The 12,724-nt window shown below is 46.6% G+C and overlaps 1 protein-coding gene across 7 annotated transcripts in view; it reads right to left on the bottom strand.

The window, feature by feature from the left end:
- Pgap2 (post-GPI attachment to proteins 2) overlaps positions 1-12,724 on the bottom strand; it is a 33,770-nt gene that overhangs the window by 9,129 nt on the left and 11,917 nt on the right. For 4 of the 7 annotated variants that reach the window (XM_041676135.1, XM_041676139.1, XM_041676140.1 and 1 more), the window contains exons 1-4: positions 6,424-6,550; positions 6,092-6,204; positions 5,471-5,595; positions 3,142-3,316 (exon numbers count right to left, since the gene is read on the bottom strand). In XM_041676135.1, the coding sequence (XP_041532069.1) occupies positions 3,142-3,306 (165 nt within the window). In that variant the 5' untranslated portion in view covers positions 3,307-3,316; positions 5,471-5,595; positions 6,092-6,204; positions 6,424-6,550. Of the gene's footprint in view, positions 1-3,141; positions 3,317-5,470; positions 5,596-6,091; positions 6,205-6,423; positions 6,551-6,773; positions 6,794-12,724 lie in introns of those variants that run through there. The other 3 variants (XM_041676136.1, XM_041676137.1, XM_041676138.1) reach the window with 3 other exon arrangements.

The following is a 12,724-nucleotide window of genomic DNA, read 5'->3' as shown; positions in this document are numbered from 1 at the left end:
TTCTAAGCAGGCCTTAATATGAGCTATCAGTGTCCAGCCTGTACCTATACAGAAACAGCTAATGGTAGCTTGGGCTGCATCATTAAAAGTCTGACAGAGGGCTGGAGAGATGGCTCAGTGATTAAGAGCATTGCCTGCTCTTCCAAAGGTCCTGAGTTCAATTCCCGGCAACCACATGGTGGCTCACAACCATCTGTAATGAGGTCTGGCGCCCTCTTCAGGCATGCAGGCACACAGACAGAACATTGTATAAATAAATAAATAAATAAATAAATAAATAAATAAAATAAAATAAAAAAAAAAAAAAAGTCTGACAGAAATAGGAAGGAATAGTATTGCTTGTGCATTTATTTCCCAGGTTAGCTGAAGGCTTATTATCCAGACCTGGGCCCAATAAAGACAACACAGTTACCAACTGGATCAAGTCCAAGGACATATTTAGGGTTGTAAGGAGTCTACAGACCCTATCCTGGGAAGGTTTCCTGAGAAACTTAGAGCTATGCTTCTAGGACAGATTTGGGGTCTCCATTACTGTCTTTTTATCTCTGCAGGACTGATGGAAAGCCAGGAGGAAAGAGTAGTTCCATGGTTATCACAGCAGAGCCAAGGCCAGGGCAGACTTTTGGGGTGAAAAAATCTGTTAGCCAGGCATGGTAGTGCATGCCTTTAATTCCAGCACTTGGGAGGCTGAGGCAGGTGAATCTCTGTGAGTTCAGGGCCACCCTGTTCTATAGCAAGTTCTAAGCTAACCAGAGCTGTACAGTGAGACCCTGTCTCAAAAAAATCACCCACTCCCAATCTATGCTTTATTATAAAAAAAAAAGTGTGCTCATTCTCAGTTATTAAACCTCTGTAGCTACAGAGAAGGGAGCTCCCTGTTACTTGGGATAAGCAGAGGCAATATCATTAATGATGGTGTGTTACACTAGGTTACTTACTTTATTCCTAGGGTTGGCCCTTCCTGAGATATTCTGGATAGGAAATTCAAAGTATAAATGAAAAGCTTCAATTGTATCTGACAGAAGAGCCCCAGGGAATGGGGGTGAAATATTCCCTGGGTCACTAGGCAAGCAGCTACCCGTGCTTTCGTTCCCTAACTGGTATGCCGAGAGTGGGTAGTGGGTATCAGGTAGGCTGAGGTCACTGGACCCGTTAGCCCTCAGGGCCAGCCAGAAGGGCAGAGCAAACAGGCTACTCTGTGTAACTTATAAGCAGTAAAACCTTTAATTTTGTTTGGACTATCTGCCTTTCCCAACCTTTCCCAGCTGGGAAGTCCTGCCTATTTATCCAGCGAATACTTCGTGACTCAGTGCAGGGCTTGTTCTCATGGAGATCCCAGGGTGGTGAGGACGACAGACACAGATACAGTATGAGAGAAATGGAGAACTAACAGCAAGAAGAGCAGGTGCCTCGAAGAGGCTAGGCAAGGGGTTCTAGAGCAGGAAACACCCTGGAAAGATTTTTCAGGATGGACAGGAGTTAGGTAATGGGAACATATCTTAGCAACTACTAAGGCAGGAAATGATCCTAGACCACCTAGCTCAGTGGTGCTCACCTTTCATAATGCTGTGACCCTTTAATACAGTTCCTCATGCGGTGGTGAACACCCCCCAGCCACAAAATTATTTCATTGCTACTCCAGAACTATAATTTTGCTACTGTTATGAATTGTAATATAAATATCTGACATGCAGGATATCTAATATGCAACCCCTGTGGGGGTCACGAGCCAGGTTGAGAACCACTAACCTAGCTACTCACTTTTCTCCTAGTCCTGTTCCTTCTATTCACTTTTTACTTATTAGTTGGAGGGTGGAGTAAGACAGGGTTTCACTCTTTAGCCCAGGTTGACCTTGACTCCTAGTGAATCCTCCTGCTCCAGTCTCCCTACTGCTGGGATTATAGGCAGAAGCCACTGCCTTTGGCTTCCCTATCCCCTCTGATATCTCTCATCAGTCTGTGTGCCCTCAATCAAGGCTCATGTCTACATATCAAAAAAAAAAATTCAAGTCCTACTGAACATACTCACCCCACACTCCCAAACAGGATCCTCTGGTAGACCTCATCTCCCCATGGAGCAGATGGTTTTCAGAAGTCTGAGGATCATAAAGGAAGCTGGCAGGGGCCTTCAATGCTCTCTCGAAGGTTAGTTAAGCTCCACGTCCAGGCTCTGCCTCACCTGGGGCCACCTCCTAACCTTATGGTCTCTTGTCCCTTCTCATTCTCTTCCTCCTCCTGTTGTCCTCCCTTGGCACTCCCAGCCCGCCTTCCCATGCTGCTCTACATTAGCCTCGGAAAGGAGCAGGGCATCATCCACCTCTCTCTACATTAGCCTTGGAAAGGAGCAGGGCATCATCCACCTCTCTCCCTATACACATAGAAACTGAGGCTCACGTTCTGGGGCTCAGGGAGAACTGTCGGTTAGCGAATAGGAGTAGAGCAGATGTCAACACAGTCTTACCCTATTTATTCTGACATTTTATGAAGAAAGAAACTCTCAAATCTCTCTTCATAGCTCAAATGTCCTCAGAGGTATGGGGCCTACCTAGAACACATAGCCATGCACATAACTAGGTCCCCACACAGACAGACCGAGTTTCTTTCACACACATAACCTTTCTCGAAGCCATTAAATACAGGCACGCCCCTCACAATCACTGACACATACATGTACAAAGACGCATTCTCACAAACATAAGCCCACAACAACATACTGAAACCTACAATGTCCTCTATTCCTGTCTTATCCTCCCAGGAAACCCTGGAGCAGGTATTGGATTCTGGGATTTTATAACTTTGTTTTTAAGGCAGGATTTCTATATTCCTGACTGCCCTGGAATGCACCATGTAGATCAGGCTGGCCTCAGAAATTCACCTGCCTCTGCCTCCCAAGTGTTTAGATTAAAAGCGTGCACCTCTAGACCTGGTCCAGGTTCTGGGTTGGGGACTGCCCAACTTTAATGACCCCAGCTCCTAGAACCTTCATGGAAAGTAGAAGGAGCCTAATTCTTGAGACCTCAGTTTACAAGCGACCCACCACCACCCAGTAGCCCAGCATATTTGGTGGAGCCTACAGGAGAACTGGCTCATTCCGTTAATATCAAATCAGGATCTCAGAAAAGGTCCAGAAGGGAGCCCTACCCCACAGTGTGTAGACGTCGTCTCCTTGAAGTGGAAGAACAGGGACCAAAGGATGCAGAAGAGAAAGGCGACGAGCGGACAGCAGACCGTGATTAGGGCCACCATGGTGAAACGGAGTCGGACTAGGGTCCCATCCCGGTCCAGCGTCAGTGGGACCTGATACATCTTGTCAAACCTGAGGATGGAGGGCACTGTCAGGGTCCCAGACAGCAGGGCTGGGGGCCAGTGGTAACACTACACTCCTGCACAATCCAAAACTTAGCTATGCTATATAGCAGGGAGTATGAGGAGACACCAAAATTTTTACAGTTCCTGTCCTGTGTAGGGAAGACTGACTCAGAATCCCAAGGTAACATTCAACTTCAGTTTCTGAGGGAAGACAATGAACTTGATCTATATTCAGATAAAACTTGAGAGAGACTGCACAGTCTTCTCCTCGACCTTCTGCCTGGCTAGACAAGCCTAGACTGCAGTAGTTGATTTAGCTAGTTTCCCACTGATTCAAGAACCAAACTTTAAAGCAACTGGTTAATAGACTGGCCCATGTCCGCCTACCCAGCCCCCAAGCCTCTGCCCCAGTCTCTCGGTTCTCACTGCTCCTCTAAGGTGCAGGGCCCTGGTTCACTTTCAGGTCCTTCCCTTCCCAGACTCTGGGATGCTATATGCAGGCACAGTGATCCAGTGTAGCAGGGACTCCATGGAAGCTGACAGAACCTCCATCCCATGATTGTTCCTGCCTGTGCCTCACGTGCTGTGACGGGTGAAAGGCTTTGCAGAATCAGGCTTGCTGTGGATAGGCCAGAGCGGCCTGGTCAGCTTCTGGTGGCTTCTCAGTACCCAGTGCCTCCTGAGATGGGGTAAAGGTTCTTCCCTCAGACAAGAGTTTCTGCTAGGCTGTGGTGGAGCACGCCTTTAGTCCCAGCATTTGGGAGCCAGAGGCAGATGGATCTCTGTGAGCTCGAGACCAGCCTGGTCTACTGAGAGAGTTCTAGGACAACCAAGGCTGTGTTACACAAAGAAGCCCTGTCTCGAGAAACAAACAAGAAAGTTTCTTTTTCTTTTTCCTTTTTTTTTTTTGTGGTTTTTTTTCGAGACAGGGTTTCTCTGTAGCTTTGGAGCCTGACCTGGAACTCACTCTTGTACACCAGGCTACTTCGAACTCACAGAGATCCGCCTGCCTCTGCTGGGATTAAAGGTGTGCGCCTGCCGGGCGATGGTGGGGCACGCCTTTAATCCCAGCACTCGGGAGGCAGAGGCAGAGGCAGGCGGATCTCTGTGAGTTCAAGACCAGCCTGGTCTACAGAGCTAGTTCCAGGACAGGATCCAAAGCCACAGAGAAACCCTGTCTCGAAAAACCAAAAAAAAAAAAAAAAAAAAAAAAAGGTGTGCGCCACCACCACCCAGCTGAAAGAGTTTCTAAGGTAAGGCACTAAAATAGCTAAGTACACTAACAACCCTAGAGTAGAAGGGAAGCAGAAGCAGGATCCAACTCAGGATCCGACTCAGGATCAGCGGAGGAAGGGAGGGCTCACAAAGGGCTGTGTTTTTCAACTCTGACTTTCTTCATCCCTCTCTCTCTCTGGACCAAAACTCCAGGCAGGAAGGTCAGATTAGGACCAGAGTGAGCCAAGGACAAAAGAAAACAAATACGCCGGGCGTGGAGGCCAGCCTGGTCTATAGAGTGAGTTCCAGGACAGCCTGGTCTACAGAGTGAGCTCCAGGATAGCCAGGGCTAAACAGAGAAACCCTGTCTCAAAAAACCAAAAAAAAAAAAAAAGAAAAGAAAAAAAAGAAATACCATGTACTATATAGATGAGCCAATCTGCCTGTTCCCATTGTAAAGATGGAGAAACCAAGAGGCAGAGAATCTCTTCCTCAAGGCTGAGCCTGGGGAATAATCATTCCCAGAATTTGGGGTGTTTTTTTGTTTTGGTGCCAAGCAATAGCTGGCTCCAGACACATTAAAAAAACCGGCTCTTCTGGTCTGGAGCCATGACTCTTTCTTGCCCCACCCTCAAACAGAACTCTGTTCTCCTGGCCTCCTAGCATTCTAGAAACAGGTGGACACACCTCTGCATTTTCATCTACCTTCCCAACTACCTCTCTGCCAGGCCAGAAAGGCTGCCCAACCCAAATTCTTAAGACCTTCCTTCCCTTTGGGGCAATAAATATTTGGTCAAGCATCTCCCCTGCAAGTTGAAGTGGCACTGATGACCCTCCCATACCCAACATTCCCTGCATAGGGCCCTAGGTGAGAGCGTTTTCCCTGCCAGCCCACCCCTCGACTGCATCTGACCTCCTCCTCATCCAACAGAAGACCAGACCTTACCCCAGGAAGGGATGATGAGCTGGTACAGAAAGGATAGTTGGTTCCACTTCTTGGCTTTGTGCCTGGCTTCCCTTTTAGGTGTGTGACTTGGACAAGTCACCTAACCATCCTGGGCCTGTTTCAAACTGTACAACAGAAAGAAATCACAAGGTTTAGATTACTTCTAAGGCCCCTCCAACTTGGTCCCTGCTTGGTATCTCAGGGTTAGGAGCGCACTACCTGCAGTTCTGCTCCTAGATAGCTTTCGCTTCTTCACTGGTACTACTTAGTTGCTTTTACTCTATTTTAGAGTGTTAGTGTGTGTGGAAAAGGGCCTTACTATGTAGCCCAGGCTTGCTGGAAACTCACAATCCTCCTTCCTGTCTCTGTCTTCCTGTTGCTGAGATTACAGGCACCACACAGGGGTCTGAAAACTGCTTTTTTTTTTTTTAAAGGAGTATCCCCACTTTATATCCAAAAGAATCCCCACTGTATATCCTGCCAGAATCTACATTTTGAGCTCAGCACTTAATATACAATCTCTTTTAATCCTATTTATTCTAAGAGTATGTGCTGGCTGTCTTCTGGGTTCCCATTTCACAGAAGAGGAAACTGAGCCTCGAGGTGGTTAAAAACACTTACTCAAAGCCACAGGCTAGTAACTGGCAGAGCTGGGACTCAAACTAGACTATGAGGTTGCAAGGCTCCCCCACGCCTCCATCCGCAGCGCTTGGAGGGATCTTGAGCAGGAAGCCCTGCGGAGTAAAGGCAGCATTTAATCCCAACACACCTAGCCCCACTACAGAGCGGGCAATAGACGGCTCAGTGTCTGGCCGCCTACAGTTCCCCGGGTTCCGAGTGTGTGCACAAGGCGGGCAGGCACCCACACTCCAGGCCTGTGGAGGCCGGACCTCGTGGCGGGGCTCCCCGAGTGAGGTTACCTTGTGGCCCAAACCGGCTATTCCCTTACTCACCCAAGCAGCGGTGGCTAGGGTGCCGGACGGGTAGCTAGGGGCGCAGGAACCCGGAGCCCCCGCCCGGCCCGGGGGCGAGTGAAGGGGGCGGGTCGCAGCAGCAGCACCGGCGCGAGGCGGGGCGGTGCGTCTGGGGCGGATCTTAGGGAGGAAACAGGGCCCGTAACTACACTGGCTCCTCCCCTCTTTTGGGGGCCGCGGCCTCTGGCTCTCCTGATCACCTCGCGTCTCCAGAAGCCAAGCTTCTCCAGGTCTACTCTGTCCCCACTATTTTTGGCTGGGTGAGAACAGCCAGAAGGGCCCTGGACATCTGGTTTTGACATGTTGGATAAGTCACTTTGTCTTCTTACCTCTGGCTGCATGCCATCACCTGTTGAAAGAACATAAAATTAATTCAGTGGGGTCCAAATGTCTTTCTTTCCCTAACGGGGCTCTCCAGTCTTCCACCCTCATTCTAGTCGAATTATCCATCTTTGCACTTCCGAAACATTATGCCAGTTTTGCTCCAGCCTTTTCTCCCTACGACCGGTTACAGAATGCTGGGAAAACAAACCCCACCAACACAACCTAGCAGGTAGTGAGAGACTTAAGTCCATCCCAGAAACTTTGGGCCAAAGCTGTTCCCACCTTCTATCAGAAGAGGGCGCCCTATCCTGTCAGATGTCTCTGGAGAGGGTTAAGGGTGGAAGTTCTGCAAGACCCAGCTTAAAGGCTTTTCACAATGAAGAGAAACCAGCGCCCAGTGTTTTTTGTTTTGTTTTGTTTTAGGGTTTATTTATTTATCTATTATGTATAAATGTATCCCTGCAGGCCAGAAGAGGGCACCAGACCTCCTTTACAGGTGGTTGTGAGCTACCATGTGGTTGCTGGGAATTGAACTCTGATCCCTCTGGAAGAGCAGCCAGTGCACTTAACCTCTAAGCCATCTCTCTCCAGCCCAGTTCCCAGTGTTCTTTTCTCACTTTTTGTTTTGTTTTGTTTTCAAGACAGGGTTTCACTGTGAAACACTGCTGACTTGTCCTGAAACTCGCTCTGTAGATCAGACTGGCCTCCGTGAGGAGATCCTCCTGTCTCTGCCTCCCGAGTGCCGGGATTAAAGGCGTGCGCCACTCACTTTGGTCTGGCCTGGACTAACCCATAAAGGATCATTCTGCAGTGTGGCAATTATAGCTACTGTATGGGATTGACTCTACATATTGGCATGATTCAGGCAGGGAACAGGTAATGTTCCTTCTCCGTTTTCCATTTGGTAAAGTGGGGATTTTAATCATTTCTGCCTTAGGTGAGGGTCGTCACTTAGTTGGTAGAGTGCTTGCCCAGCATGTGCCTGATCATGGGTTGGCGGCACTAAGATGTGGAGGCACAAAGAAGTCCTACACTTTTTTGTGAGGAGGGTACGTGAGTGCTGGTGGGGGTTAGAGGCCAGCTTGTGGGAGTCAGTTTCTCCTTCCACGCTTTGAGTTCCAAGGACTGAACTCGGGTTGTCAGGCTTGGTGGCCAGTGCTGTAGCCACTGAGTTATCTCATCTACCCAGAGGTCTCACTGAACACCACTGAGTAATCTCATCTACCCAGAGGTCTCACTGAACACCACTGAGTAATCTCATCTACCCAGAGGTCTCACCGAACACCACTGAGTTATCTCATCTACCCAGAGGTCTCACCCAACAAGCCATCTCACCCCACCCATAGGAGACTCTGCCTTAAAAAAAAAAAGTCTGGTGTTGGTGGCATACACCTTTAACCGCAGCACTCAGGAGGCAGAAGCATGCAGATCTCTAGTTTACAAAGTGAGTTCCAGGACTGCCAGGAATACACACATTTAAAAAAAAAAAAGTCTTGAAAACCTAAAAAAACCAGAAACAAAAAAATTATTCACCTCATTTTATTTTTATGAAGATGAAATGAGTCAATACATATAAAGTAGAAATGTGCATAGGATATAGAGGATACCAAAACATGTCATTACTGTGGAAATTTAAGTAGGGTTTAAGTGGTGATAACTGGTTCAGAAGTTCTGCATCTGCTGCAAGTGGTCCTGGCAATCCCTAAAATGCCTACAGGAGAAATATTTGGTCCCTCATCGATCCTTCCTTTTGGGGTAGGATAATCTTCTCAGAGAGATGAGAAACAGAGGCTCAATTTGCTGATTAACTTACAAGAGCTGAATTTCATATATTAGTCTTATTGATTGATAAGACCAAGACTAAACCCTGTCTGTGACAGGTATTGGGCTGAGGAATGATGGAGGTATCCAGAGAAATTAATCTCACATCCACTCTTTAGGGCTCTAAGTCTAAAGAAAATAGTTTTTTCTTTGTTGGTTAGTTAGCTTTCCGAGACAGGGTTTCTCTGCAGGGCCCTGGCTATCCTGGAACTTGCTCTGTAAATTGGCCTCAAACTCAGAGATCGACCTGCCTCTGCCTCTGAGTGCTAGGATTAAATATGTATTAAATTAAAGCTGTATTAATTAGCTAGGTGGTGGTGGCACACACCTTTAATCCCAGCACTCGGGAGGCAGAGGCAGGTGGATCCCTGTGAGTTCGAGGCCAGCCTGGTCTACAAGAGCTAGTTCCAGGACAGGCTTGATAGCTACAGCGAAACCCTGTCTCCAAAACCAAAACTAAAACCAACCAAACAAAATAAAACAAAAAAGGATGTATTAACTAAGAAAGGTCTCTTAGCTAGAAAACTTTTTCTTGTTTTCAATTTATAATTTTTAAATATGATATTGAGGGCAGGGCCCATGTGTGGAGCTCAAAGAACATCCTTGGAGAGTCAGTTCTCCTCGTTCAACATATGGGTCCTTGGGCTCGGACTCCGGCTGTTAAGCTTGCTAGCATATCTTTAATCCACTGAGCCAGCCCTCTTTCTTTCTCTTTTTTTTTTTTTGAATGGTTTCAGGCAGTCTTTCAACTCACTATGTAGCCAAGAATAGCCTTAATCACGAGGCCAGTGTTTGTAGATTACAGGTGTGCACCACCAAGTTCACTAACGCTACACTTTATTTTTATTCTTTGTATGTATTTGATATACATGGTGTGTTTTGTGTGGTGTGTGTTCATGACCTGCATATGCCATATGCCTGTATGTGGAAGTCAAAGCAAAGCAAACTTTCAGGAGTTGGTTCTTGTTTTGTTTTTTTTTGGGGGGGGGGGTTCAAGACAGGGTTTCTCTGTAGCTTTGGTCCCTGTCCTGGAACTAGCTCTTGTAGACCAGGCTCGAACTCAGAGATGCACCTCTTTGCCTCCGGAGTGCTGGGATTAAAGGTGTGTGCCACCTGGCTTCAGGAGTGGGTTCTTTTCTTAGTATCATGGTTTCCTTCCTTCCAGGAATAAAATTCAGGTCATCAAGCTTTCATGGTGTTTTTACCAAGTGAGCTGTCACAGCCCCAAAGCAACTTTTCTTGACTGAATACTCTGCCATGCTCCTAAAGTTGCCAGAACAAATAGACTCGTAAGATTTTACTAAAGTGGCCACTGCTTTTTTGCTGCTTTGTTTGTTTGATATAGGATTTCTCTATGTAGTTTTGGCTGTCCTAGAACTCACTCTGTAGACCAGGCTGTCCTTGAACTCATAGAGATCTGCCTGCCTCTGCCTCCTGAGTACTGGGATTAAAGGTGAGCACCACCACCACCACTGGTATCAGGCCTAAAATGACCACTTGTATCCAGTCTCAGCAACCAGATCTGTTTCCTTTCATGGGGCTTCTGTCTGGCTTCACCTCTGTGATGCCTACTCCTTTCTCTTGTTCCCTTTTAGACCCCTTGACTGTTCCTGTGACCGTAAATACCGGCCCCTGAGCTTGGGTCCTTCAGTTTCTAAACTACTACCAATGTCTGGCTTGAGGATCTCTGATCTTACACTTCATTCTCTTGGGACCTGTACAGTGTGACCATTCGCCTCACAGTTCTGAGTCTGTTTCTTCATCTGTAAGACGGCTTAAGGGATATCTATATCACAGGCTGCTGTGAGAACAGCAGTGGCAGGTGAGTGGAAGGTATCCAATATGTGAAGGTTGTTACAACCAGATACACACGCTACAGTCGGAACTCACCCTACGCCTTCTCTGACCTCAGTGGTCTAGGACTCCCTCTAAGCATATTTCTGTTCATTTGGTTCATGTAAGGACAAGCAGACGAGAGTTTCTTACAATGTGCCAGAGGCTATAAATAGTCTTCCATTTGCTCCTCTTGGTGAGATCCATCATACAGATAAAGAAGTCGGGGACTGGAGAGTTGGCTCAGTGGTTAAGAGCACTGGTTGCTGTTCTAAAGCACCTGGGTTCGATTCCCAGCACTCACATGGCAGCTCATAACTTCCTGTAACTCCAAAATCTGACACCCTCACACAGACATGCATGCAGGCAAAACACCAAAACGCATAAAATAAATATCAAAAAAGAAACATATACACAGGCAAAACACCAAAATGCATAAAATAAATAAATATGAAAAAAGAAACATACACACAGGCAAAACACCAAAACACATAAAATAAATATAAAAAAAGAAACATACACACAGGCAAAACACCAATGCACATTAAATAATAAACAAATAAATCTTAAAAAAAAAGTCTAGCAAATGGATGTGGTGGTACAGGCCTGTAAATTTACCAGGAGGGAGGTAGAGGCAGGAGGACCACGCATTCAAAGATATCCTTGGTTACATGGCAAATTTAAAGCCAGCCCTGATTCTGCCTCAAAAAATAAAGAAGGGGGCTGGAGAGATGGCTCAGAGGTTAAGAGCACTGGCTGCTCTTCCAGAGGTTCTGAGTTCAATTCCCAGCAACCACATGGTGGCTCACAACCATCTATACTGAGATCTGGCACCCTCTTCTGGCGTGCAGGCATACATCGAGGCAGAATGTTGTATACATAATAAATAAATAAATCTTTAAAAAAAAAAATAAAGAAGGATGAATGTAAGTGTCAAGATGGCAAGGTGCCTGCTGTCCAGTATGACAGCATCGGCCTGCATGGGGAAGGAGATAACCAACTCCCACAAATTGTCTTCTGACCTCCACACGAGGTAGGCACTTGCATGTGTGCAAACACGGAGACAGAAACACACACACACACACACACGAATAAATAAATGTTAATTTTTTAAAAAAGCATTAAAAATTGAATGGGTAATTCGGCCTCCAATCCCAACCAGTAGGCACCCAGTGCTTCATAACTTGGCAATTGTCCATTGTGCAAGTAGCTGCTGCTGTTGATATTTTCTGCTATCTCTTGTTCTTCTGTGAATTTGCTTATATCTGGAACTTCCCTAGACAGGCTGTGACTTAAATAGCATCATTGGTGTCCACTGTGAGCCACGGTTACCATTCACTCTCCCTGTGCACATCCACATAGCACGCCCTTTCAAACAGACTTCATAAAAACACTGCAGCCTTCCATAGCAAGGTACAGATGGAGGATAGATAAGAAGAAGAGGATAAAGAATGAGTCAAGAACAGCTCTTTGGGGCTGAAGAGATGGCTCAGCAGTAAAGAGCACTGTGTGCTCTTCCAAAAGACCTGGGTTCAATTCCTGGCACCCGCATGGTGACTCATAACCACCTGTAGCTCTGATTCCAGGGAATCTGAAACCCTCTTCTGGTCTCCTAGGGGACAAAGCATGCATATGGGTACACGTGCATACATGCAGGCAAAACATCCATCCACAAAATAAATAATAAATAAAAAGAGGTTTCTGTAAGATTACTTCATTGGCTTCCTGTCCCCCCCCCCCCTTTTTTTTTTTTTTTAGTTTTTCAAGACAGGCTTCAGTTTTAGAGTTTGTCCTGGAACTAGCTCTTGTAGACCAGGCTGGCCTTGAACTCACAGAGGCATGCGCCACCACCGCCCCTCTCTTTTCTTTCTTTTAAAACAGGGATTCACTGTGTATACCAGGTGGCATGACTGGAGATGTATTCCCAGGTTGACATCAAACTCAAGCAATCCTCTGGCTTCAGCCTCTTAACACTGGGACAACAGACATGTGTCATCACTCCAGACATCACATTAGTTTATTTTTTTAATATATAAGATTTTGTTTATTGCCTGGTATGGTGGTACACACCTTTAATCCCAGCACTCAGGAGGCAGAGACAGGAGGAACTCTGTGAGTTCAAGGCCAGCCAGAGCTGTTACACAGAGAAACTCCTTGCATAAAAATTAATTTTTATGTGTATGTGTGTGTGTGTGTGTGTCTGAGTGTATGTGTGTGCACCTTGTTTGTGCAGAAGCCCAAGGTGGTCAAAATATGGCATTAGATCCCCTGGAACTAGAGCTGTGGGCCAACATATAGATGA

Source organism: Microtus oregoni, unplaced genomic scaffold (assembly GCF_018167655.1).
Source record: "Microtus oregoni isolate MIOR12 unplaced genomic scaffold, Mior012 000027F_ref0000203, whole genome shotgun sequence".
NCBI classification, from domain to species: domain Eukaryota; kingdom Metazoa; phylum Chordata; class Mammalia; order Rodentia; family Cricetidae; genus Microtus; species Microtus oregoni.
This window is presented reverse-complemented; position numbering and strand designations above follow the sequence as displayed.